General features: G+C 47.5%; 1 protein-coding gene across 2 annotated transcripts in view; it reads right to left on the bottom strand.

Moving 5' to 3' along the window:
• Tbc1d30 (TBC1 domain family member 30) overlaps positions 1–27,717 on the bottom strand; it is a 91,765-nt gene that overhangs the window by 32,696 nt on the left and 31,352 nt on the right. Inside the window, exons 1-7 of one of the 2 annotated variants that reach the window (XM_052165739.1) lie at positions 22,024–22,389; positions 17,892–17,953; positions 17,134–17,199; positions 15,162–15,287; positions 12,396–12,581; positions 6,968–7,136; positions 4,289–4,457 (exon numbers count right to left, since the gene is read on the bottom strand). In XM_052165739.1, the coding sequence (XP_052021699.1) occupies positions 4,289–4,457; positions 6,968–7,136; positions 12,396–12,581; positions 15,162–15,287; positions 17,134–17,199; positions 17,892–17,953; positions 22,024–22,180 (935 nt within the window). In that variant the 5' untranslated portion in view covers positions 22,181–22,389. Of the gene's footprint in view, positions 1–4,288; positions 4,458–6,967; positions 7,137–12,395; positions 12,582–15,161; positions 15,288–17,133; positions 17,200–17,891; positions 17,954–22,023; positions 22,390–27,717 lie in introns of those variants that run through there. The other variant, XM_052165738.1, reaches the window with a different exon arrangement.

Raw genomic sequence — 27,717 nt, 5'->3', positions numbered from 1 at the left:
GCTTTAGAAGAAGCATTGCAAAGACTGATGTAGAAGACAACAGGCCTCCTGGGGAGCCTCTTGCTGTTGCCTGAGACCAACTGATGTTCATGGAAGGGACGTCATTACACAGCCAGAGGGAGCCATTGAGAGTCAAGACAATAGCTGAAGACAATAGCAGATGGCAAAGACTCTTTCTGCCTTCTGAGCCTCTTCAGGGCACAAGTGACCCAGAGGACTTTAAAAGGGAGCGCTGGGACAGCTGTGCCCTTGGCAAGGTGGGTTTAGAAGTGGCTCGGCATGTTTGGGCACAATTAGGAAGACTGAGTGTGATGTGGTGAGGGAGGGAGTGTGCCAACGTGGAAGTCATAAGAGAAAGGCAGTCAAAAGGACGCTGCTGGAGTGCGATGCTCGAGAGTCCAAAGTTGTGGAGGGCTCTGCTGAGTGGAAGGAAGGAAGGAAGGAAGGAAGGAAGGAAGGAAGGAAGGAAGGAAGGAAGGAAGGAAGGAAGGAACCAGAGGAGCCCCACAGACAATATAAGGCCCAGTGCTACTCGGTTATTCACGGACCCTCGGGTATCCCAGGACCTACGCACGTGGATGTTTTCCCAGTGTTGCATCTGTGGGGAAGCTCTACAAGCAATGGAGTCCAAGGCTCCAGGCGCAAGTCCCAGTTCTGCTTCTCATTAGCCGCGTGACTGTGAACGAGTTAATTAACCTTCTCGGGTAATTTTCTCACTTGAAAAGACAGGGAGGAACAATCTCTTCTGCTCTGCGGGGTTATTGAGAGGCCCAAATGAGATAATATACTCAAACTGCCTCACATAATGACAGGCGCTGTCGGCACTAGATGGATGTTGGTGGCCTCTCCTTGCTCCTCACAAGCCAGCCTCGAGCTGAATGGCCGTATAATTATCCTGAGCGAGGCCCCGGAAACATTTACAATTCATAAACAGGAGCCGCTTCTGAGCAGATTTGCATAATGAAAAGCACAGACTCTAGAGCCAGGACGCCCTGGTTCAGCACAGTGTTTCTCAGTCACTCAAGGGGCGACCTCAGGCGGTTCACTGCACTCTGTGCTTCAGCTCAGAGGCTGTAAAAGGAAGTTGTCGGCTCAGCAGTTACGAGCTCGAGCTCGTTCTGAATCCAGTCCCCAGGACCCATCTCAAGTGGCTCACAACTGCCATAACTCCAGAGCTAAGAGGTTCTAGCATCCTCTCTGACATCCCTGAGCATCTGGGATCACACACAAGACACACACACTCACATACATATACACTCATACACACACATATGTGCACACTCATACATGCATACTCATACACTTGCATGCACACACACATACTTGCACACTCATACATATACTCATGCACACACTCATACACATATACACTCAGGTACACACTCATATACACACATACCCTCATACATGCATACACATGTACACGTGTTTGCACACACATTCAGACACAGACACACATGTGCAAATATAATACATTTTAAAATGAAGCCGGCAAAAGAACAACCCATGTAGGATGATGGAAAGCTTTAATGAGCTAACACATACAGAACACACATGCAGAACATTCAAGCACATATGCACAGCACTCATGAATAGCACACAAGCAGAGCACTCATACACAGCATATATGCACAGCACACAGAGCACACATGCATAGCACATACACAGCACATATGCACAGCACACATACACAGCACACATACAGAGCACTCATGCACAGCACACATGCATTGCACACACAGCGCACACATGTAGAGCATACATATAGAACACACATGCAGAGCACTTGTGCACAGCACACATGCATAGCACACACATAGCACACACACGTAGAGCACACATATAGAAGACACATGCTGAGTACCCATGAACAGCCCACATGCACAGCACACACACAGATCACACATACACAGGACACATACAGAGCACACATGCAGAGCACTCAGAGCACACATGCCTAACACACACACAGAACACAGATTCTCAGCACACATACAGAACACACATGCAGAGCACCCATGAAGAGCTTGCATGCAAAGCACATACACAGATCACACATGAACAGCACACATGCACAGCACACACACAAATCACACATGAACAGCACACATGCACAGCGCACACAGATCACACATGCACAGCACACACACTTCACACATGAACAGCAGACATGCACAGCATACACACAGATCACCCATGAACAGCACACATGCATAGCACACACACAGATCACACATGAACAGCACACATGCGCAGTACACACACAGATCACACATGAACAGCACACATGCACAGCACACACACAGATCACACATGCACAGCACACACGTGGTGCACACATGCCGCCCATTTGGAGCACCCCGTGAGTGCCAGCTCTTACTCAAGCAATGATCTCACCAGTGCCAACCCTGCTACTACCTAGGAATAACTTCTGATGTGACAGGAAGTGAGCAGAAGGGACCCCCTTCTGTCCCTGCCTCATCACTGAGGACTAACAGGAAGTGGCCAACACTGGTCCTTCATCCAGTGCAGCACCTCCTCCAATGCTATAGACGATTACACAGTTGTGGGCCAGCACACTCAGAAAGCCTACACTGTGGAGAGTGCAGAGAGAAGGGCATCCTGGGAGAAAGTGGAAGGCATGGAAGCACAGAAATCCTCACAGACGTGGACTTACTGGCTTGTCTGTCTAGAAACTATCCTACAGAAAAAGATGGCAGCTGTGTGACGTTTACAGATACATACATTGGTGAGCTCTTAAACCTATGAACTGATAGCTGCCAGATCTTTCCTGTTTAAAAACTGCCTTCCACAAACAAGTTACAAATAAAAAGGCTAGCTAAGAACTTTTAAAATGGAGCAGGCAAGATGGCTCAGTGGGAAAGGCGCTTGCTGCCACGCCTGACAACACGAACTCCATCCTCAGAGCCTAGATGGTAGACAAGAACCAACCACCGTACGTTACCTTCTCCCCAACATATGCATGCCACAGCACCCATGCATGTGAAGACACATAGATACGAAAGTAGAAATCTACAAACATTTAAAACACTGCCGGTGGCTTGTTAGTCCATGACACGTTGTCATGGCTACCTACAAGCCATTCACTGGCAATTTCCCTGCTTCTAATGTTGACTACAAATGAGCAGAGATGTGCCATTTTTCTCACCCGCTACTACCAGGGAAAGGAAGTAAAATTTGGTTGGTTTTATGTTCTGGCAGAACCAGATGTTAACATCTTGGTGATTCCTCATGGTAGAAAGGAAGAATCTTGTATTGTTCTGCCAACTGTACAGGCAGCGGAACACCTTCTCCTATCAACTGTACAGGCACAGCAGCACCTCTCCTACAGACTGTACAGGCACAGCAACACCTCTCCTACAGACTGTACAGGCACAGCAACACCTCTCCTACAGACTGTACAGGCACAGCAACACCTCTCCTACAGACTGTACAGGCACAGCAACACCTCTCCTACAGACTGTACAGGCACAGCAACACCTCTCCTACAGACTGTACAGGCACAGCAACACCTCTCCTACAGACTGTACAGGCACAGCAACACCTCTCCTACAGACTGTACAGGCACAGCAACACCTCTCCTACAGACTGTACAGGCACAGCAACACCTCTCCTACAGACTGTACAGGCACAGCAACACCTCTCCTACCGACTGTACAGGCACAGCAACACCTCTCCTACAGACTGTACAGGCACAGCAACACCTCTCCTACAGACTGTACAGGCACAGCAACACCTCTCCTACAGACTGTACAGGCACAGCAACACCTCTCCTACAGACTGTACAGGCAGGGAAATCTCCTTCAATTTTATCATGGCTCTATGTCAGAACAAAGTAAATAATAAAGATTCACAAATATTAAGGGCCAAGTATGGTGACGCGCACCTATAATCCCAGCTCTTGGGAGGCAGAGGCTGGGAGAGACAGAGGAGAAGGTCACTCTCCACTCTGTAGTGACTCCAAGCCAGCCTACACTGGATAATACTCATCCTCAAAGAAAGAAGAAAACGAAATAATCCCAATTGCGATATGCACCTGCAAATCTGCCTATTTCTTTCTAGATACAGCCATTCCGTCTCTAGCTCGGTCCCGTTTCCTCTGCCACAGGAGTGTACCAAAAGCCTCTGCTGAGGAAGAGGTCAGACGCAGAGGAGAGGAACCTGGCCAGGCCCCGACCACAGTTCACCCCAGCTCACAGCCTGCTTTCTCACACCTTGCACTGAGGGGCCCACAGGCAGCTAACAACAGCAGACAGAAATCACTCACTCTCCGAGTTTAGCCCAGATAGCCAGCGACACCCTCAGGATGATCTCTGAGCCTTCAAAGAACACGGAGTCCCAGATCTTCAGAACCGTGTGGTTTGGGAGGCACGTGGCGAAGAGTGTGAGGAACCACTGCATCGTGAAGACGTTGGTGAGTGGGGGCTCGTATCCGCCTGGAACACAGAAAGAGCACACAAGGCCTTCAGAGTGGCGATGTGTAAGGTGCACCATGGAGCCCTTTCTCCCACGCCCACACAGAATGCTGCTTCCTGGCTGCCTCCTTTGTATCCCTCTAACGGTTTTCTTCCTTTACCCCTCCCATGTTTCTAGAGGAAACATTTTTAATAGAAAGCTCCAGGACGTGAGAGTCATAAATTCTTCGCCACACTTCACAAGTTTTTACCTGAACTGGATCTGACTGTACTTATTGAAGGTTGCTTTAAATGAAAGACAAAGTTTTCCTCACCAAAATAAATAAATAAATAAATAAATAAATAAATAAATAAATAAGAAGCCATTGCATCTGCTCAAATACAACCTCTGGGGCTGGTGCTCACCTGTTACCTATGAGATCTTAGGTTTGAGGCCCAGAAGAAAACAAAAAACAAAACAAAACAAAACAAACAAATAAAACAAAAGATGCCAGTGGACTTTGAAAATCTTGCAGGTCCCACTTCAACTCAAATGCAGCCATTAGGACTAAAATTGTTTATCATATATTCCTTATCTCTGAAGTTGTATAATTCCAAGATTACAATGGAATGAAACAGAAAATAAGCAGGAAAAGATTCCAAAATACTTAAGATATTAGACAACTTTAAACTGGAAAATGTTTTGAACTAAGTGATATACGATTTTAAAGACAGATATACCCCATTTTGGAATTTCTGGATTTACTAAAAGCTCAGCCCCCTCCCCCTTCCCATTCCGACTGACTGTAAAAGTCTATTAGAGTTTTACCCTCATCTCTCCGATGACTGTCAATAGTATAACTATCTCAGGGTAAGGGGGAAAAAAGTTCCCTGAACTTGTTTTCTTCTCTCCTGTGAACAAATGTTTGTTCAGAGACTAGAGCCCAAGGTTAGTCCTCATGGTCAGGAGCAAAGGGACTTGATGGAAAACCTGTGTGCCAATAACCCATGTCTGCCACCACCATGAGGACACCGAGTTATACTGCAGCTGGATCACACAAGATCTTTAGAGCCACTCAGCTGTCTCTAAAACCTCCGCTATGTTTTAATAACAACTAGATCTTCAGAACCCTTTAACATAGACCTGCATGTTGGTACAACCTTGTAGTTTCGGCTATCAAGAGGCTGAGGCAGGGGGATTTCCGCTAAGTCTGAGGCCAGCAGGGGATACATAGTAGGACCTCATCTCAGACACAGCATCCTTTAACGTGTTCTTCACTGTTTTACTTCATTTTACCCCACTTTTTTCCTTTTGCTGGTGCAAGGGATCAAACCTAGGGCCCCAGCACCATCACAGGCTGCAACTCACCCCTGCATTCCCAGCTTTAAATGTGCCCATCAGGCTAGACTGCACGCATGGCCTACCACAGCGACTGGCCATAACCAACAGAATCTCAGCAAAGGTCTGGTGGGTCTCTGGTGCTTAGAGAGAACATAGTTGCAGAAATGCACCAAACAGCCACGGTAGACTCAGGAGAATGTCCTCTACCTGCCTGTGACCCTCCCCCCAGAGCCTCTTTTCCGTAACCCTATTGCTTCTACCAAAGTCACAGTCTGTGCCAAAGTGTGCCTCTAGCTCAGTTTTTAGAAAGTCCTTCTTGGGGCCTGAAGAGATGGCTCAGTGGTTAAGAGCGCTGACTGTTCTCCCCAAGGTCCTCAGTTCAAATCCCAGAAACCACGTGGTGGCCCACAACTATCCATAATGAGATCTGATGCCCTCTTCTGGTGTGTCTGAAGACAGATACAGTGTTCTTATTTATAATAATAATAAATCTTTGTGCCTAAGCAAGCAGGTACTGAGCAAGCAAGATTAACCAGAGCAAGCCGGCCAATGGGAGTGAGCAGAGGTCCTAAATTCAATTCCCAGCAACCACATAAAGGCTCAAAACCATCTGTATAGCTACAGTGTATTCATATATGAGAGAGAGAGAGACATGCACCATTCTTTGATCTTCATACATGATGATGACTTTGAACTAATTTTTCTGTTTTCTTCTCTGTTCTTTTAGCTTCAGTTTTCAAAGAGTCGGTTAGAATGTTTGTTGATGAGTTAGTTTTACAACTAATAGTTGGTCCCACAAGCACTTCACTTTCCACAATCCAGATCTCCTGAAATTGGTCATGGTAAGAATGTCTACACTGCAGAAAATAATGTCATGCAAACCAGAGTTTTTAAATCCAGAAAAATCAGTGGTTAAACTATTACCTGTCTTGGCCAGTTCCCCAAAATGCCCAGGGTAGCATTACCCGCTATCCGCCCACGCCTACCGATAGCCTCAGAGCGTGGCCCTACATATTCTCAATATTGTGTTTGGTCTCTGGAAAGGTTGCACCACACCCTTTAACAAGAAATACCTGGCAACCTTTTTCCATCCAGAATGTAAAGTCATGTGCAGAGAGCAGGACCAGACGAGCCAAGTACTTTCGGAAACCAGACAACCAAGCACCGCCCTCACCTCCGCCCTCACCTCTGCCCTTACCTCCGCTCTTACCTCCGCTCTCTTTGTTTGCGGTTCTCTGAAGGGTGTCAAGGTGCTGAGACAGCTCAGGGAGCTTCAGTCTCAAGAGATCTCTGAAGACAGCCATATCCACGGACAGTGCCCGGAGATTATTGACAAAGTAGCTTTCAGGGAGTACCTTATCAATCAGGTAAATCATAATCTAAAAAAAAAAAAAAAAAAAAAGATAACAAGCCTGCTTCATACCCACCAGGATTTCAATACGCCCAAAATAAAAAAGCACAGCAAAAAGACACAGAAGCAGCTCACCAAAGTTCCTAATGCGTCAGAAACCAATTCAGGGCTCACCTACACCTCCCGCAAGGAGAGGGCGGCATAATTATCTAAGTAAGCCAAAGTCAGCTGTGCTGGAGGTTTCTAGAAGGGCTGCCAGACCTGACTTCACCCCACACATAACTGCAATTATGCAACCCTCAGCTTCACGGAGAGACGAGAAGGCTCAGGCTCCCTGCATTCAGCAGGACCCTCCAGTCTCGCTCCTAAGGTCACCAGTTTTACAACCTGGATATGAAAATCCCAGAGCTGGCCCGTCATAAAACGCCCACGCTGAGGCAGGCCGTCTGGGCAATCGGCGCGGCCGACGCCGGCATTAGAGAACATAACTAGCTTTGTTTGCACACTGGATGCCTTTTTAAATTGGCGCTTCTCTCTGAGTCTCGTCACACCGGTTCCTCAAATTACCACTTTCTTTTGATTGCTGGGCTTGCGTTGCCTTTCTAAAATGTCAAAAGCCGCTCACTGGACCCAACAAAGCACCGGCCAGTTCTGTGCATAGCCTTTCTGCAGGGCGGGCAGCTCAAATACTGGGAGGTGCCCGCCCCCCCCCCCGAAAGTCTAGCTCACTCTCCAGCGCACCAGAAAAGCAAAGACCAAAACCACAGCTAGCTCTGTACAATAGTGGCAAGGTCCCGGCCTCAAAGGTTCCCAAGGAGGCCCAAGGAGCCAGGGACAGAACTCATCACATAAACATATCACATGAGAGGCAGCTCAGCCACAGGGAAAAAGAGACCACCCAGTGCCTGGTGGGGGTTGGGGGAGCAGAGGGCTCTGGGAGGCATGGGTTAGGAAAAGGTGATAGAACAGTAAAGGCAAAATTAAAAATCATAATCTGCACACTGAGACACTTGTCACCTAAGTTATTCAGTGCTGAGAAAATACATGTATTTATTTATGGTGCTGGGGACCTATCCCCTATACTAGGCAATATGAAAATCCCAAGAGCTGGCCTGTCATAAAACACCCACCCAGACAAGGAGGCCCGGAGCTGGACTCACAATCACCCCGGCTACCAGAGGCCCACGCACTAGGCCTCCATTACTCTAGGCGATCCACCTTGCCACTGAGCCACAGCCCAGGCTAACACATTGCTATTAAAAAATTGTGTCCTCTTTAAAACTGCAAGAAAACTTTCTCAGTCATGCTGTAATTCTTCCCTGCGCATATGCAGGGGTGATGGGGGGGGGGCGGCTGAGGAAGCAGCGTGCCTATAGAGAGGACCAAGGTTGACACCGGATGCCCTCTTCAACCCCTCTGTCCATCACATACTGACGCAGGGTCTCTTGCTGGGCCCAGAACAAGTCTGGCTAGCCAGCTTGTTTGCTTAGGGATTGCCTGATTCCGCCTCCAACAGGCCGGTGACAGGCAGGCCACCCCAGTCATCAGTCCTTAAGTGAGTTCTGCGGATCTGAACCCTTTTACCCACGGAGCCGTCCCTCTGCCCCTAGTTATGCTAGTAATTCTATAACACAATAAAACTGTCAGTCTAAAGTCATCTCAAACTCTGATAACCAGTCAGCCCTCCCTTCTTCTACCCATAATTCCAAGCATCAGGTAGCCCTCCCTCACTCTACCCATAATTCCAAGCGTCAGGTAGCCCTCCCTCACTCTACCCATAATTCCAAGCGTCAGGTCTTACGTCATAAATTAAGATGAGAAAGAAGAAACGGGAGTGTGTCTGATTTTTAATCAATCTTTCTAAACAAAATAGCTACAAAGGAAAAGTGTGGTGAGGGCCGAGAAAGAGGGAAAGCGGCTTGCTTGTTTCTGTGGATTAGTCCTTTTAGCTTGCAGATGATAAAATGGCTACCGGAAAACCAGACCTGCGATAATTTCCTGGGCATCAGGAAACCCCCCTCCCCCCACGAATCTCGCCTCCCTCTGCATGTGAGACATTTGCCAAGGTCTACACATCTTCATGCACCGACCATAATCCACCGTGGCATCTCACAGAACACTCCGAACTCTTTTTCTTTCTTTTCTTTTTTCTTTTCTTTTCTTTCTTATTTTGTTTAGTATTGTTTTTTTTTCTTTTAGAGCAGGATCAGACCCTGAACTTGTTATGTGGCTACAGCCAAGGCTGTCCTTAAACTCCAGATCCTCTGGCTTGAGAGATGGCTCAGTGATTGAGAACACTGGCTGCTCTTCCAGAGGACCCGGGTTCAAGTCCCAGCAACCACATGGTACTTCACAACTCCAATTCCAGGGGATCTGACACCCTCACAGAGAGATACGTACAGGCAAAGCACCAATGCACATAAAATAAAGATTTTAAAAAGAATCATTTAAAAAAAAAACCACCTGATCTTCCTGCCTCCATTTCCCAAGTACTTAGATTGGGTGCCACCGCGCTGTTAAACTCCAGTTCAACTTTTTTACATGTTAGCTTCTCAGGAGTCACTGAGCCCTGGAGATCTGATTGGCATGCACACACATACATCTTTTCCTTATCCTCCCCATCCTACCTCCAAACCGAGCCCTTATTCCAGCTTTGCAGCACAGCACTCCCTATTTTAGACATGCAAATTACATCTGAGGAAAAACACTAAAGGCAGTGGACTGAATACACAAATAGTTCTTTTTTTTTTTATTTTTCTTTGACAGGGCTCACTTCAAACTCACAGACATCCTCCTGTCTCTGTCTCCCATACCCAGCTAAAATTGCTTCTTAATTTAAAGTATCCCAAACCCACACATTAGACCACTCACTGCCTCTACTTCTCTATAGTCTTTTAGATGAGCTTTGAAGCCATTGCCTTTCTATACAGAGAGAGAGAGAGAGAGAGAGAGAGAGAGAGACGGTGAATACATCCAGGCTGGGTTTATAATTAAGTCTACTGTGTGATATGTCTACAGCCAGGAGGAACATTTGTTTATTTTTCCATATCACCGAGATATTCCCCACAGTCAAGCAGGTGGAGGCTCGAGTACAAAGATTAGACCTCGCAGATTAGAGCTCTGCAGTCAGCATCAGCGTGAAGGCTCAGCCATGAGTCCGAGACTCACACTGCCCTGAGCGCCTCTCCACTTGTGAAGCAAGGCGCCTCTCCACGACTCAAGCCTTCAGTTTTTTCATATATACTGTGATGGTTTGAGTGCAAGCAGCCCCATAGGCCCATGTGTTTGAGTATTTCATTCCCAGGGTGGGCTGTTTAGGAAGAAGTAGGAAATGTGGCCCTGTTAGAGGAAGAGTGTCACTAGCGATGGTGAGCTGTGAGATTTCTTTCTTTCTTTCTTTCTTTTTTTTTTTTTTTTTTTTTTTTTGGTTTTTTGGATTTGTTTTTTTCCGAGACAGGGTTTCTCTGTATAGCCTTGGCTATCCTGGAACTCACTCTGTAGACCAGGCTGGCCTCGAACTCAGAAATCCTCCGCCTGCCTCTGCCTCCCAGAGTGCTGGGATTAAAGGTGTGCGCCACCACCTGAAATCTCACGGCAAACTGTGAGATTTCAACAGCTCAGACCAGGCCCAGTCAGTGTCTCTGTGTGCCTCTGTCTCCCTCTCTCCCTTCCTCCTCTGTCTGTCTCTGTCTCCCTCCCTCTCTCTTTTCTCCCCCTCCCTCCCTTTTCTTCACTCAGTCTGTCTTCCCCTCAGTCCTTCCTCTCTCTGGCTCTTTCTCCCTCCTGCATGCAGATCAGGATGTAGGCTCTCTGCTACTGCTCCAGCACGATGTCTCCCTGCCCCCACGCTCCCCGCCATGACAGTCATGGACTCACCCTCTGAAACTATAAGCAAGCCCCCAATTAAATGTTCTCTTTTCCAAGGTTAGCCTTGGTCATGGAGTCCCATCATAACGATACACCAGTGACTAAGACAGTCTGTGGTGACCGACCCACCCACCTTCAGACCTCTAACCTTACCCCACGAGTGCTTTCAGAACTGCTTTCAACTAAACCAGGTCTTAGACATCAAAGATCCAAAGACAGCATTTATTTCTGTAGGCAACCACCTCCCACAGATGCATCTTCTTACATCCTATACACCTTGTCCCGAATACAAACAAGTAAAGCGGCTGGGATAGGCAGGTCGCTTCTAATAGAATCCCTAGTGATCCCTTTCTTTTGTGTGTGTGTGTGTGTGTGTGTGGTGTGTGTGTGTGTGTGTGTGTGTGTGTGTGTGGTGTGTGTGTTCTGTCTGTCTGTCTGTCTGTCTGTCTGTCTCAGTCTCTCTGCCACTCTCCTCTCTGTTGACAGGGTCTCACATAGCTCAGGCTGGCCTTGAATTTATGATGTACCGAGCATGGTCTTGAACTCTCGACCTGATGCTCATGTTTCTGTCTCCCAAGTATTAGAGCTGCAGAATACACTCCTCACCTGGTCTCTGCAGGGCTCGGAACTGAGCTTTGTGCAGGTCGGGTGAGCCTTCCGCCACCTGAGCGGCGTCCCTGTCCTGGCAGTCCTTATGTAAGCCCTTCCCCTGGGATATAAGCTGACCCGGTGACCATGGATATGGAAAAACAACGGCTACCACAGGGGACGTTTGGCTGCAAATTTGTCGTCTCCTCTGCCTTACTCTCAGGGCCGTCAGTCACCGTCTGAGATGGGGGGGCCTTACATGGCAAGGAGCTAAAAGGTCTTCAGCCACCACCAAATACCCTAGACCCCTCATTTCAACAGCCTGTGAGGAATTCCTTGCCAACAACCACATAAACACGCTGGAAAAACACTCCTGTCATTTGAGCCTTTGAATACGATCACAGCGGCCACTATCATGAACTCCAGAGTGGTGGGCCATCGGCTGGCTCAGTCACGTCCCGATGTCTGACTCAAAGAAGCTATGAAGTAATAAAGACTTGGTGCAAAGATCACCTAATCTGTTACACACACACACACACACACACACACACACAGAGAGAGAGAGAGAGAGAGGGGGGGAGAGAGAGAGAGAGAGAGAGAATTGACATAATCAATACTTAACTTGCTTTTAAAGTGTCTTATGGGAGTAAAAATATTCATAGTTGACAGCTACAGCAGTCTGTCGCCTCATATGGCTTTAACTTGGGGAAAATCCTATCGCAGGTAATTACAAACGGATTGGAAGGCGCAGGGCAGAAAATAAAAAAGAAAGCGAAAGAGTCCGAGCCCCAGCGCAGCATTCCTGCTGCGCTCGTCGGAACCGGACACTCACCTTCAGCGCGTCCCCCTCGTTGCCCTCCATCACTTCCAGAATGAGGGCAGCCAGGATGTTGAAGCCTTGGCAGTACCCGACGTTCTTGTTCCAGCGGGCGTAAGCCAATAGCACCCGCTTTAGCACCACCCTGTCTTGCTCCGCCTCCTGGCCACAGTAGGAACTACAGCCTGTGCGATGCAGATCCTAAGAAGGAAGGGGAGCAGGTTTTGAAATACCTCCCGCTGTGGTTAGAGTGTGTCCCTTCCAGGCCTCCACGGAGCGAGGAGCATTACTGTGCACACTTCCCGCCATGATGGCTGCCTGCCCCAGACACAAGGCAATGAATGGGTCAACAGACCTCCTGACCAGGGAGCCACCTACATACCTTGTGAGTTGACTGTCTCGGGTATTTGCCACTGCTTGGTCACGTGATTGAAAGCCAGCTAGCAAACCAATCATTCCCTTAGGGAAAAATCCCTGATTTTTTTTTTTCTTCATTTCACCTTTATCTCTATGAACATGAATATTCACCTTTTTGGTTTTTAAATTTATAAGCAACTTAAAGACATGAGCCAAAAGACTCTGGAATTTTCTGTTTTGCTACTGCTTTCAACTATGCAATCTGAGAAAGAGTCGCAAGGTTTAGTCAGGCAAATGTTCCTCAGAAGGCCTCCAGAGCAGCACAAAAAGTTACTCTATTAACAAAACCCTATTATAATTTCATGTAAATTGAGAGCCTTTTAAAAGGTGTATATTAGTCATATATATGCATATATAGTTGTTTCTACATATAATGAGAGGTGCTACCATTAATCCTTTGAACAAAGTATGGTATAAGATGTAGCTGCTAAAGTTCTAATACTGAAGACTAAAATAGCAAAATTACCGTGTATTACACAAACCATCCTTTGCAAATTAGTCTATACATTTCTACAATATGAATAAGAACACCTGCTGCTCTTTAATAAAATGGAGCTAATATCTATAATTTAATTGCCAAGATGAAGCTCCAGTTTTCAGGAGAGACAATTTTACTGATAAGCATTTGCTTCAGTGAAAAAGATCCTTTTAATAACATAATTATAAAATGTGTGTTGCCTGAGCTGGTCAAGGCAGGAACCTCCTCTAACCTCGGCACACTCAGGAGGAGAGGCAGGGGGATTTCTGTGAGTCCAAAGCCAGCCTGATGTACTCCAAGTGAGTTCCAAGTCAAACAAGGCTACACAGTAAGACCTCATCTCAAAAAAAAAAAAAAAAAAGAAATCACAAAACAGGGCTGGAGAGATGGCTCAGTGGTCAAGAGCACTGAACGCTCTTCCAAAAGCCAAGGGTTCGATTCCTAGCATCCAGATGGCAGGTCGTAACTGACTATAGCTCAAGTTCCAAAGGATCCACCGCCCTCACCTGGCTTCTGTAGGTACCAGAAAGGATACAGACACACATGCTGACAAGACACATCAAATAACATACTGCGTTGGAAACAGGCTTCCTTTCTTTAGGTTTTTTGTTTTTTGTTTTGTTTTGTTTTTTTTGTTTTGTTTTGTTTTGTTTTTTGAGACAGGGTTTCTCTGTATAGCCCTGGCTGTCCAAGAACTTACTCTGTAGACCAGGCTGGCCAGCCTCGAACTCAGAAATCCGCCTGCCTTTGCCTCCCAAGTGCTGGGATTAAAGGTATGCGCCATATATGTGAGTACACTGTCACTGTCTTCAGACACCCAGCAGAGGGCGTCAGATCCCATTACAGATGGTTGTGAGCCACCAGGTGGTTGCTGGGAATTGAACTCAGGACCTCTAGAAGAAAAGTAGGTGCTCTTAACCACTGAGCCCATCTTTTCAACCCCAACATAATGTTGTTTAAAGTGCATGGGCTTAATTCATAAGTTAAACAGAGAGGGCATATTTCAAATGTGAAATTCTGTCTCTGTGAAACCTATGCCGGAATTCCAAATAAAGCACTGGAATGTGGATTACACAAAGCAGGCAACGTGCAGTGCCATGATTTTTTTTTTTAAATGTTCGTTTGAAACAAACCAAGTTAGATCAGAAAGTAGCTCATTTTAGTTTGTTCTTTCTCCTTTAAAAAAAAAATGGATTTAAATGTGCCAGCACATTAGCCATCCTGTGGTGGCCAAAATGCAGATGAGACAGCCTTCCTTTTCAAGTCCCAGCTTAGCATCCCTCTGCGGAACACTCATAAAACGAAAGCCCACATGCTTGAGCCTTATGTACAAGGATTATTCTGGTACCAGAAGAAGCCAGCATCCTTGGCTCTTAGCAGCGGGCTCTGATCAACCGCCACAAGGCAGGTGTGCCACCAGAGCTGTCCCCATAGTGGACTAGACCACTAAACACAGACCCGTCAGCAGAGTGGCCTACCTATAAATTAACACCGAGACTAGCAAAAACTCTAATGAGAGAGCCAAATGTTGCTAACATGAAATAGAGCCACCTTTAAATTTCTCAGTCCCATGGCTTTCACGTAAAAGCACAATTGGTGTCCTTGACCCACACCAGAGAAAATAGAAAGGGATTCCTCCTATCGTGTGACCGAATAGATAAATTGGATATGTATGGGAGCTCGGTCAGGCTCTCCTATTACTAGCAACATTTAGACTTAGGAAGACAAGATGCCGTCAAGTTCTCCTACTGATTGATGGAGTGAGGTCATATGTAGATGCTCAGATCTGGAGGCGGAGATCATCTGATCCTCCAATTAGGGAATGTCTGGCTCTTAGTCTGTCCTCCTGCGCTAGAACCGGAAGTAGAGCTTTGCAGCTGCGTTACCTTGACGATCTGAATCCCCATCGAGTCGTCGTCTGGGTTGCTTCTCTCGTTAAAAGTGAAGCGCATGGTTTTGTCCCAGTCTATGGCGATGCTGTGCAAATAATGATCCGCCAAGGTCAGCCACACCTAAAGGGTCACAGAGGAGACCGGAGTCACAGAATATGTCACTTTTATTAGAAAGCTCGCATTGGCCGGAAGGTGGTGGCACACGCCTTTAAGAAAGAAAGAAAGAAAGAAAGAAAGAAAGAAAGAAAGAAAGAAAGAAAGAAAGAAAGAAAGAAAGAAAGAAAGAAAGAAAGAAAGAAAGAAAGAAAGAAAGAAAGAAAGAAAGAAAGAAAGAAGGAAGGAAGGAAGGAAGGAAGGAAGGAAGGAAGGAAGGAAGGAAGGAAGGAAGGAAGGAAGGAAGGAAGGAAGGAAGGAAGGAAAGAAAGCTCGCATTGCTTCCAGGAAGGGCTAACCCAGAACTGTTTAGAAGCCAGGGCTAGCTCATGCATGCAAGTCAAGTTTGCTGTATTAAAGTGAACCCTGTGGGGCTTTTCATTCTTTCTTGCAATAAATATTTGTTGAGTTCCTACTATGTGCCAAGTAACAGTCTAATCATTAGAGATTAAAATAACCAGGTTTTTTTCCTTTTATTTCAGGTAATTAAATAGACTGTATAATTCTTATGTTGCTTAATTCTAAATCATTCTCTGCTTGGGGGAGAACTACTTGGTCGTATACAGACCACTGTTTCCCATGAAGACCTCTGCCTTACATCTACCCCATACTCCCTCCATACACACAATTCTGACAGATAAATTCCCAGGCTGAATAACTTTTTATAGAGTCGCTGGGTATTTTAACTCCCTTACCCGACCAAGAAAATCAAAATCTAATTCTGAACAATGAATTTCATAATTCCTTGTTAATATTCACTTGAGAAACATTCAGTGTTCAGATTCCGATGTTAAGGTTAGATTTATAAATTAATAACTTTAGAGTTCGTTTTAAATTTCAGTGCTCAAACATAATTTGGCAGGAACAGCATTGATTAATATCTCTAAGCAGCCTTCCAAGCATCAGAGTCCTGCCCAAATGCCCACCAGGTAGAGAGGAATGAGGTATCTCAACGGATGTCAGCAGATGTCAGGCAGATATGTTCTCTCTCTCCCTCTCCCTCTCTTTCTCCCTCTCTCTCTCTCTCTCTCTCTCACACACACACACACCTGTTCCTTCCACCTACACCAACTGCATCTCTACTTTTCCAGCCACCTAAGCCAAAATCTTGGCATCCCATTTACATCGTATATCCCATCCCCTGGCCTTCGTCTCAGCTCAGCCTTCAAAAAAACCACATCTAACCCTTCCCACCATCTATCTCCACTACCACAACGCGGCCTGTTTCTTGCCTAAATTATGATAGACTACTTACTTCCTGGTTTGTACCCTCACATCTCATCTGGTCACGAACAGAGCAGACGGAGTAGCCCATCTGCCTAGCCTGCTTGGAGCTTCCTAGTACTTTGTCTCTCCCACCAACACAGCTAGATGCCCCGCTCCCTGCTTCCCCTTGTCCCCGCCCCTGCCTCTAGGCACCTCCCACCTTAGTCTCCTACTTGCCTGAAAACATGACCCAGGCTCCCACCTCAGTGTCTTCCCAGGCAGCTGGGTAATTGACCGACTTCCTTAAGAGCATGTCAAGCCCCGCCTCCTGGCCCCTATTCTCCCACTCTCCACTTTCTGTCTGTTATCCACAGCACTATCACTGTGTGACACAACCGCGTTTGATCCACTGTAAGTTCTATGAGGACAAAATATCACACCTACTGTGGTTCCCACTGCTGCAGCCCTCGCACCCAGAACGTTACCTAGCACACATGATAAATACCCAGGACACGATTAAAGACGCAACCACTTTTAGACTTCCCAGACACACCAATGGACAGTGTGATGGTCCTCGAGTATTCCAGCCCTGTGAGAAAATACTTACTTTTCTCCTCCATTCCTTCGGGATTCCCGTTGACAGCCTGGCCACTGCCTTGAGAGCGTCATACCACTAGGACCAGAGATAAATATTAAGAAAGGAAAAAGATGGACCTGAAGCCACATTTTTTTCAGGTTTTCTCTGTCTTGGCATCTGCACTATCTAGTTTTATGTCAACTTAACACAGGCTAGAATCACTGGAGAGAAGGGAGCCTCAACTGAGAACCCCTCCGTCTCTCCGTCCCCCCATCCCTCCCCCCCTCCCCCCCCCCCCCCAAGATCTGACTAGAGTCAAGCCTGTAGGGTATTTTCTTAGTAATCAATGGGGAAGGACCCAGCCCGTGGTGGGTGGGGCCATCCCTGGGCTGGTGGTTCTCGGTTCTCTAAGAAAGCAGGCTGAGCAAGCCATGGGGAGCAAGCCAGTAAGCCTGGTCACTGCATCAGCTCCTGCCTCCAGGTTCCTACCCTGTGTGAGTTCCTGGCTGACTTCCTGCAGTGATGAACTGTGATGTGGAAGCGTAAGCCCAATTAACCCTTTCCTCCCCAGCTTGCTTTGGTCATGGTGTTTCATCACAGCACTAGTAACCCCAACTAAGACAGCACCCATAGGATGTGAGAAAGTTAATACAGCACCTCAGGCCACTGACAGCTCTTGGGTATCAAAATACATGCGAATATTTTCATTTTAAGAATAGATGACAATGTGCACTGATACCCTCAAATCAAAAAAAAAAAAAGACTTAAAAAGTCAAAAACAAAGTTACCTGCTGAAAACCATTTTGACCCAAAGATGGCTCAAGTGTGAACTTCAATTTTGTATCAACTCCTAGAAGAAAATTAGGTTGTTGTTATTTATGGAAATTATAACAAAGTTCATAAATTCAACACGAGGTTCTACTGAATTATGGTAAAAAAAAAATTAAGTGTTTTTTTTACTAAATTTAGAAAGATTTTATTAACATTAAAACACACCGAACATTAAAATAGAAAAGTGACCTAAGACAATAAAACAGAGTTACAAACATTGGACGGAGACCTCCACAGATGCCCAGAATAAATCAAAAACAAAACAAAGATTGTCACACAGGCTAGAGACACGGGCCTGCATTAACTTTGGGTCCTAAATGGCTTAGCCTGACTGGCCCTCAGTTCCTGCATCTCTGGGGTAAGGATAGCGAGCTCCGCCTCAGAGGACTGTTCCAGTGACTGGCTGCAAATATCACCACCTAGGTAATTAACAATCACAAAGCACAAAGGGAGTTCTCTGCCCACAGAGCTTGTTCTTCTGCAACACCTGCAGCGACTGCTTAAAGAACCGTCAAGGGCTGGAGCTGAGGCCCCGCCCGCAGTGTATGCGGCCCGGCAGTAGATCAACCATTGAGTCTGTGTGAGGCCTTGGGTTCTGTTCCCAGGGCTACTTCACCGAACACTAAAAGCTATAAAATACCTTCATGAGGCCGTGAATGTATCGAGGAGGCGGAGCTAGTGCCTGGTGTGTCCAAGGTGAATTGGAGTCTCAGCAGTACAGACTGTGTCCATATATCCATCTTTCTGTTTGCTTTGATTTGGCAATGCAGGGGATCAAACCTTCAGCCCAGCACCTGCTAGCAAGTGCTCCTCCATCCCTGAGCTGCACCCACACACACACACACACCTCTTTCTGCTTCTTGTAACCACTCCATTTGATGACCTCCAAATATTTTAATTCTGTCTCAATACACCTATTTGTTGATGATAAAAGTATGTTAAATTCTAGACTATAACCTAAAGGTAGGACTGAATTCTAATCCTAAGTGATCTACCGCTTTAATTTTCTTTGACTTAGATCCCAAATCTATGTAACGGAAGTGGGAAAGTACATTAAAAAAATAAATCTTTATTACTTCCCTCTAGCCTTTGGTCACAATCTATAATAGAATTATGTGTTGTTGTTGAAGAGAAATTCCATAACAGTTCTTATTCCTGTTTAAATTCTATAAAAATTATAATTAAATATGAAAACATGATATATCTTTTTTATATAGCTTCAAAATCATTTGATAGCATTGTTTATTTTTTTTTTAAAGACAGGGTCTCATTACTTCACCCCTAATGGCCTGAAATTCTCTGTGAACATCTACCTGGTCTTCACTTCCTGTTATTTGCTAAGTACTGGGCTTACACGCATCCATCCTTCCCAGATTTAAGCTGTGTGTGTGTGTGTGTGTGTGTGTGTGTGTGCACTCATGCAAATGTGTCCACATATGTGTGTACACATATGCAAGCAAGCATGCACATAAGGTGTATTCCTCAGTTGCTCTACACTTTACACTTTGGGACATGGTCTCTCACTGTGGAGCTCAATCATGCTGCTAGGCTAATCAATGAACTCTGGGGATGTGATCAATCCCACACGCACACACCTGAAATGCCGGGGCTACCCACGTGCACTGTACAGCTTTTACAAAGTTCTCAGGATGCAACCTCAGCTCTCAGGCTTGCAGAACAATCACTCTGCCTTTAAGCCCTCTTTGTCCCCAGCCCCCTTAGCCAATTCAGAAAAGGCTTATTCCCTACAAGATCGCGGACCAAGGAATGCCAAACCTTCTCAATAACAATCAGAAAAATCAAACGATGACATCGTTGCCCCCATATTTAAAGCCTCTCAACTTCCACCACTTAGATATCGACATGGACAAGAACACTTAGAGATCAGTATGTATAGGAACAGTCTTGGAGACTTAATAATAATAAAGTGGCCTTTTAAAAGACATACACAGAGAGCCGAGAAGCGGGAAAAACATGTCTGCGTTTCCCAAGCCCTTGACTATAAGCAGAGGGGGGGTGGGGATGCTGCTATTGTTGATCTTGCTCTCCACGATGACGTGAAGGCCTGCACGAGTGTCTTGGGTACCTGTAGTGACACCTAGATGTCCTGGGTCAAGAATCCAGGGCATCCGATAATACCCTGACATTTCGAAGCTTTAAAGTCAAAGCCGCGCTATGACTGGATAGATGGTGTCTTAGGCAGGGTTTCTATTCCTGCACAAACATCATGACCAAGAAGCAAGTTGGGGAGGAAAGGGTTTATTGAGCTTACACTTCCATGTTGCAGTTCATCACTAAAGGAGGTCAGGACTGGAACTCAAGCAGGTCAGGAAGCAGGAGCTGATGCAGAGGCCATGGAGGGATGTTTCTTACTGGCTTGCTTCCCCTGTCTTGCTCAGCCTGCTCTCTTATAGAACCCAAGAGCACCAGCCCAGGGATGGCACCACCCACAAGGGGCCCTCCCGCCTTGATCACTAGTTGAGAAAATGCCCCACAGTTGATCTCATGGAGGCACTTCCTCAACTGAAGCTCCTTTCTCTGTGATAACTCCAGCCTGTGTCAAGTTGACACACAAAACTAGCCAGTACAGATGGTTTTCTTCTCCAAGAAAATGTTAATTACCCACTGATTCTCATCTCTGGAAAATGGTTTTTAATGAATCCTTCCAATCTCTGTAGTAGGATCAAGACAGCCTCCAGCTCCAACCAATGAAATGGACTTTGTGGAGAGTGCTGTCCAGGCCTGGGGTGCTGAATCCAAGAGTTAATAATTATGCTTCTTGCTTTATCACAACAAAGACCAGGAAATTCGGCCCTATGTTGACTTTGCCACTGCCCAAAAAAACCACTGGACCAAATATGTTTGACCAAATATACTCTTTTGACTTTGCGGGGCCACCTGCTGGGCATAAACCAATTGCTTTACTGTGCTGAAACGCAATCGGGGCTAGTTAGTCAAAACCACAACTGTTTTTCTCATAATCAAAAATGAGTCAGGTTTTAAGTGGAATCGATCATTCGCTGCCCTCGCGCGGAGGCTCAAATCGGGTCATCTTCACGCTCTTTTTCTTCTAAGTGAAACGAGAGGAGAGGAGGTTTGTGTTTCATCTGATAATCACAGCTGTTCCGGACTCAGAAACACAAAACACTATTTAACGTGGGAAGGAGATTTAAACGGGGGTGGCGGAGGGGGTAGGATAAAGGTAAAAGAAGACGGCGAATAAATACTGAAATACTACAGTCTCTCCGCAATTAGACACTTCGGTGGGAAGAAAAACAAAGAAACCACGAGGTTCCGAGAGGCAGCAACGCATTCCACCCTTTAAGACCCGGTGCCTGGGCAGAATCTGCAGGCTGGGTGGGAGCAGGTCCCAGAGGATGGGGGGAGGGGAAGGGTGCTGTAGCGACCACAAACTGCCTGGGAGAAGCGGGGGACCACTGCGGGGAAAGGTAAGTGCGGAGCTCGAGCTCCGCGGGCAAAGAGAGCCGCGTTTTCCATCCCTTGCCAGAACCCTCAGCACCCAAGCGCCGGTGCCAGAGCCAGGGTCTTAAAACCCCGAGCAACCGTGCCAGGTGACGGAGCGGGTGCGGAGATAGGCAGAGCCCGGAGAACAGGGATGAGTAAATACAGGCTCGTGGGAGGAAGGGCCTGTGCTCACCAGGCCAGGCGGCCTCCTGGACCTTACCTACGGAACCGAGCTCGTGCCCTCTCCCACTCCAGCACCACAGGCACTCTCGCGATCGACCTCCCGACCGTCTGCCCTTCGCGGTCGATGCCTTTCCCTCCGACCGGTAGGGTCAAGGCTGCGCTTCAGCCAAGCCACACACCTCTCCGGAGGTCTGCCTTCCAGGTAACCTAGAGCACAATAGGTGACGCGGCCTGGGCTGGCGAGGGCAGCCTCCCTCGCTCCCCGACCATGCACGGAGGCTAAGCGCATAGGCCGCGGGGTGGCTTCTGCAGGGCGGCCGGTTCTCCTTGCCTGGGTGGCCGCTGAGCGCACCCAGGCCGGGGTCTGCTCCCATCCCTCCCAGGCCACCGGTGCTCCGCAGACACTTGCACCCCAGAGCCCCTCCGCAGCCCGCGCCTCACCCGGCTCCAAGGTGCAGAGCAACCGGGGCGCGGTCCGCGAGATGCAGCTGCGCTTCTTGAGCACATTGCTCAGGATGGTGCCCACGCCGCCGCCGCCCTGGCGCTTCAGGCATCGCCCGCCGCGACGCAGGGAGCCGGTCAGTTTGTCCTGCCGCATCCGAGAGCACCGTCTGCCGCCCGGGTGCTCGCTGCCGCTGCTGCTGTTGCTGCTGCTGCTGCTGCGCCGGAACGACTCCGTACGCGGGGCTCGGCGAGTCCAAGCCGGCGAGGCTCCCAGGAGAACCGCGAGCGCGCCGCCGGAGCTCCGGAGTCAGGAGGATCAGAGAGAGCTGCTGAGCTCCGGGAGACCGGCTGGCATCTGCAGTGCGGAGCCCAAACGGCGGAGACAGGAGCTGGCTGGGGCGGGGAGGAGGGCGGGAGCGAGCGCGCGGGCACGCAGAGACGGAGGCGGCGCCTCGGCACCCAATCCCGGCTTTAGCCGGAGCGAGCAAGGCGGTCTGAGCCCCGGAGCCCCGGAGCCAGCTCAGTGGACAGAAACCAGAAACAAGGCGGGAGTGTCCCCACTTCTCCTAAGCCTAGGAGGGCCGCAGGGGCCGCACGGGCAAACAGCAAGTGCCCACTTGATTTGAGCAGCCTGGGAAAGGCAAGGCCTGTCCACTACAGCACGAAGCAGACCTCGGGGCGGAGAAACTGGTAGATGGTGACCTCAACCTTCAGCCCAAACTGTGTTCGCGTCTTTCCAGGCCGCTTAGAGAGGCAAAGAACCATGTTACTAACAATAACGACAACAATATAGTTCCTCTTGGGGAAAACGGAATCCTAGGAAAATATTCCCGTTGAAGTAGGCAGTTTTCCAAAGAAGTATTTCCGGGGGTGTGGTGAAGCCAGGTTCTTAGGACATTTCTGCCAGACTTGAAAAACTCAGAAGAATCTTGAAAGAGCATAGTTCTGAGTGAAGGCTTGAGAAGGTGGGCTGGAGAGGCGGAAATGGAAGGGGCTCACCCGGATGGATGAAGATCGACGGCTACATTCTCAAGTCCCATCGGGCCTGAGCCTACCCATGGAGGTGCTGCACCTCCCAGAGCCCTGCTGCTGGAGCTGCCTCAAGCTGGCAAGCCTGGGGAGACAGCGAACCCAGAACGTGGCTGGGCTGCCAACCTGAAGGCTACCTGTGCAGCCTTCGCCCGGGTCGATACTTTTTATATTTCAGGCATGAGTCTCTCTAAGTCGTTCTGGCTGACCTTGAACTTGAGATCCGCTTGACTCGGCCTTCTGAATAACTGGTATTATATAACACTATATCTCACCCCCGCCGAAGGCCTGGCTTGATTGATACTTTTTTTTCTTCTGCTTATATTTCATGTAAAACTAATATGGTAGCCAGGTATGGAGGTGTACGGGGATTCCCCTCACCCAAAAGCTGTCTTTAATCTTCAAAGCACCCCCTTTCTCATTGCACTCTTTGAATCTCAGCTCTCAAAAATCTTCCAAAGCTCCAGATAACAGCAAAGTTTGGCTTCATGATCATTAGCAAGGCCTCTGTCTGGACAGACTTCTTCAGGACCTCCCTTGGTACATCTGTTTCCATGATCCTCAGGACCACAGAATGCCCTTCCAGACTCTTCAGCAAAGTTCTCTGGGAGTACTGGTCAACCAGCTAACCGTCATAAACACGTGTCTCTAATTTAAAAATTTATGAATGGAAGGATGTTTCTGTTAACTCTAGCCTTTCCTTGCCTTTAGTGATGAGACAAGCTGGAGATCACTTCATCTGCCCTTCCTGTAGAAATGTCAAAGGCTTTCTGCAGCTTCTGCAAGAATCTGATCTGCTTCCATCTCTGCGTTACAGGTGCTGTGTGTTTTTCATGCCCACGTGGTACCAAGTCAATGCTTATTTAGTTACCATACGATGTTTGTCCTAGGACCTGAACTGCAGAGATTGAGTACATTTTCCACCTGAATCTCTTTTCATCAGGAACAAGACAATGGCTTACAATTCTTTCCACAACGGTTTTGCCAAAGAAAGTTCCAGGCCATCCGGGGCTACACAGTGAAACCCTATCTAAAAATAAAAGACAGAGAGGAGAAAATTGTTTCTTAGCAACCCTTGGAGATATAACTTGAGAGTTACCAAAATAGAAGATAAAACTGATCCTAAGGTACTTAATTGTGACTCTCCCTTGAGAAGCCCAGTCTGCACTTGAGTGTCCTATTCTTTCCCTGAGCGTGCCCCCTCCATCTCTCTCTCCCTCCCCAAGTGTTCGAGCTCAGCTTTTACAAACTTTCAGTCTCCTTTGACAGGCCCACTCTTGGCGTCTTGAGCATCTATCCTCCCCTTAAACTTTCTGTTTAAAATCTATATTAAAATCTCTTTTAACAAAACTGAAACTCTGCTTTAAAAACAACAACAACAACAACAAAGGTTTTCGTCATCTCCCCACACCCTCAGCGCTCCTGAACTTGCTCACACTGTTACTGTTAGAACAGGAAAAGTTCTTCTAAAGTCCAGTAGCGTGTTTGCCTTCAAAAAACAAGGGGGCAGGAGCATAAAAAAGTTTTGTATTTGGTAATCTTTAAAGAGGAGGAAAGTGAAATTTTAAAACCATGGAACAGGAGGCCAGTGAGAGTCCCTGTTTCAAAAATAAGGTGGATAGGGTCTGAGGAAGAGCAGCACAAAACTGCCTTCTGACCTCCATCTATACCTGCATACACATGAGCACATACACACACATGTACATGTACATATACAGATACATACACAGGTACACACATACGCATGCATAGACATATATATGCATGTACATACACATATACACACATACACACATGTACACACATAAACACGTGTACTTACATGTGTGTACATACATACATACATGTGCACATGTGTACATATACATTCACATATGTACACATACCCATGTACATGCATATGTACATACATATGTACACATATACACATTCACACATGTGCATACACACATGTACATATACATGTACACACATTCATATGCATACATTTAATCCTAATACTCGGGAAGCAGAGCCACATAGATCTCTGAGTTCGAGGCCAGCCCGACTGACAAAGTGAGTTCCAGGATAGCCAGGGCTACACAGAGAAAGCATCTTGAGGGGGAAAAAGTGCTGCTTTATAAACTGAAGCCAGAGTGTCCTCCAGATTTGCATCAGCTCTCCTGGCCGTCTTCAAGGAGCTCAGGTACAGAACTCTATCCTTCACCCGCCTGGTGCTTTTACACTGTATGTATTCATCCCGGAGCTTTCCTTGGCCATCCCAGCCTCTCTCAGTGATGTGAAGGACCACAGGAAGGTCTGATGTTTTGCACAATGTTCTAGAGTGTTCTGAGGATGAGGACAATGAACTGCAGGAGCAGAAAACTCCAGGACAAGTGCTCTCAATGCACAGTCTTACCTTCCAGAACTCTCTTCTGCCAAGCCTTAGAGGGCTCTGTGTCTTCTTTAACAAAGGATGCTATTCACCCTGCGTCTCACTGAGCCAGCAAGAGAGGCAGCCTGGCGGGCCAAGAGGAGGAGGCTCTGGTGTGGGAAAGACAGCCCGAGGATGTGTGACACACGCCATTCAGAACACCCACACCCTTCGCCTCAGACGTCATGCTCCATCATGCTCCTCTGGCAAACCTCTGATTATCATTTTGGCTCCAGAAAGGGCTGCTGCCCAGAAGGGAATGTACTGAACACAGCAAATGGTTGCCACCAACCCTGAGTTCAGCCGACGCTGAGCAGGCTGAGGAGGCCAAGGGGCTAAGCTGTCACAGCTGAACTCCAACCCTGGGTGGGGTGAGGGGCTGGTCAGGGCTGACAAAAAGACTTTTCTCTGAAATTCTTCACAATACTTTCCTTCCTCATACAACAATATTTCCCAAACAAACATTTTTATTTTGTTTCTTTCAGATTACAAGAGAAAATAGACACACACAAAAAAAATCTCATTCTAAAAGTTAACACTGTGTGCGCGCCTGTGTTTCTACTATTATAACAATAAATAGCGGAGGAATTAAACAATGTTATTTTGTTTACATTGGGGAGGAAAGCCGGGACTGCCAACTTTTATAGCAAACAGATAATTAAGTGAGTACTAAAATATAATACTCTAAAAGTAGCCACAGCACAAGCCTGGTATTATATTTATTATGTGACTCATGGTTTATTTCATGTCTGGGACATTGTTTTCCAAACGCAAAAGATGTCATCTGAAGTCAACTCAGAGAAAACAAGCTAGTGCGGCCTTCGCCTGAGGCTACCATCAGCAGGGCCAGCCCATCATTAGTCTCCACTCAACAAACGACCCTCCCTACCAAATAATATCAGTGAATTCCCATTTGAGTAAGTCACACCTTGGAACTATCTGGGATAGTCACGATCACGCTCCTAAATTGTATACTGAGTGAGTCTGGAGGTGAGGCACAGGATCACAAGTTTGAGGCCAGCATGGACTACATAGCAGGCACTGGGCTAGCTTGGGCTACAAAGTGAAACCCAGTCTCAAAATATGTTATACACATAAGAAAGCGTCCCTCATATTGTGAAGAGGACATTTTGAGGACCGTCCATCCTACAAGCTGACTAGCAAAATAAGGACCATGTGCTCACAGGACATGCCTTGAATCCTTCAGCTTATGCCGGGAATGAGCCTTCTTGAGAAGAAACTTTGCCTTGAATGGAAGACAAGCAAGAAGTCGGAAAGAAAAAGCAAGCCCAGCACTAGAAATAAAAGCCGCGTCCCAAAGGACTTCCAAAAAGAAATTGGGTCTGAGACGCTTTCTGATTTCCTCTTGCTATTTTCGCCTAACAGCAAAATCTCAAAATAAAAAGGGCCTACGTGCTTATCCTCAGGGACAGCGCAGGACTGGTGCTGCAATTACCAAGGAGAAGAGGCCCCGGAAGCCTGCTGCTTGGGGAAAAGGGAACCGGCGGCGGGGAGCCAGGCTGCTGTGGGAGCCTGGGCCTGGAGCTCATCCCCAGGGCTGCGGCTGCTGCAGCTGCGGAGCTCCGAGCTCAGGGCGGGGCGGCCTCTGCGGGTCAGGGAGATCTCACAGGTCATCCTACCCAAGGCACCTCACTGTGAGCACGTGCATCAGAAAACCCGCTTCTTCCTCCCCCCTTCTCCCTACTGCGTGGTAAAAAGCAACGTTCCCACGCGTCTCCTGGTGTGGACTGGCAGGCTTGCCCTCAGCGCTCGCTCGCTCGCTTGTGAGGGGCAGCCAGCCTTTAGAGACAGGGCCTCTGAATGAGCATTCCTGAGCTCACTGGGGCATGCCCCTGAAAGGAAGGGAGACTCTGCTCCTTTCTCTTCGCTGCCCTGCGGCCTGTGGGGAGGTGAGGCATTTTGCTCTGCACTCCCGACTCACCTCAGGCTCAAAGCGCAGAGACAACAAGACCGTGGACTGGCACCTCCAGGGCGGTGAGCCAGGATAAACGTTTTTTCTTTATGTAGTAATTATCTCAAGTGTTTTGTTATAGCGCTGGAAAGCTGACTAACAGAGTACTGACAGCCAATTCCCTGGAAAAGTAACATTCTTCTCAAACCTACTTAAAAGTAGAATCTAATAAGTAGTTCCTTCAACTCATTACCCAGGAAGGCGGCGGGCGCCACAGGCCTCGAACTCACTGAGCAGGGTTTTCCTCCACCACAGGGGCGGGGGGGGGGGGGGGGGG

Source organism: Apodemus sylvaticus, chromosome 20, assembly GCF_947179515.1.
Source record: "Apodemus sylvaticus chromosome 20, mApoSyl1.1, whole genome shotgun sequence".
Lineage (NCBI taxonomy): Eukaryota > Metazoa > Chordata > Mammalia > Rodentia > Muridae > Apodemus > Apodemus sylvaticus.
The sequence above is the reverse complement of the archived record's forward strand: the minus strand, read 5'-3'. Positions and strand labels throughout refer to the sequence as shown.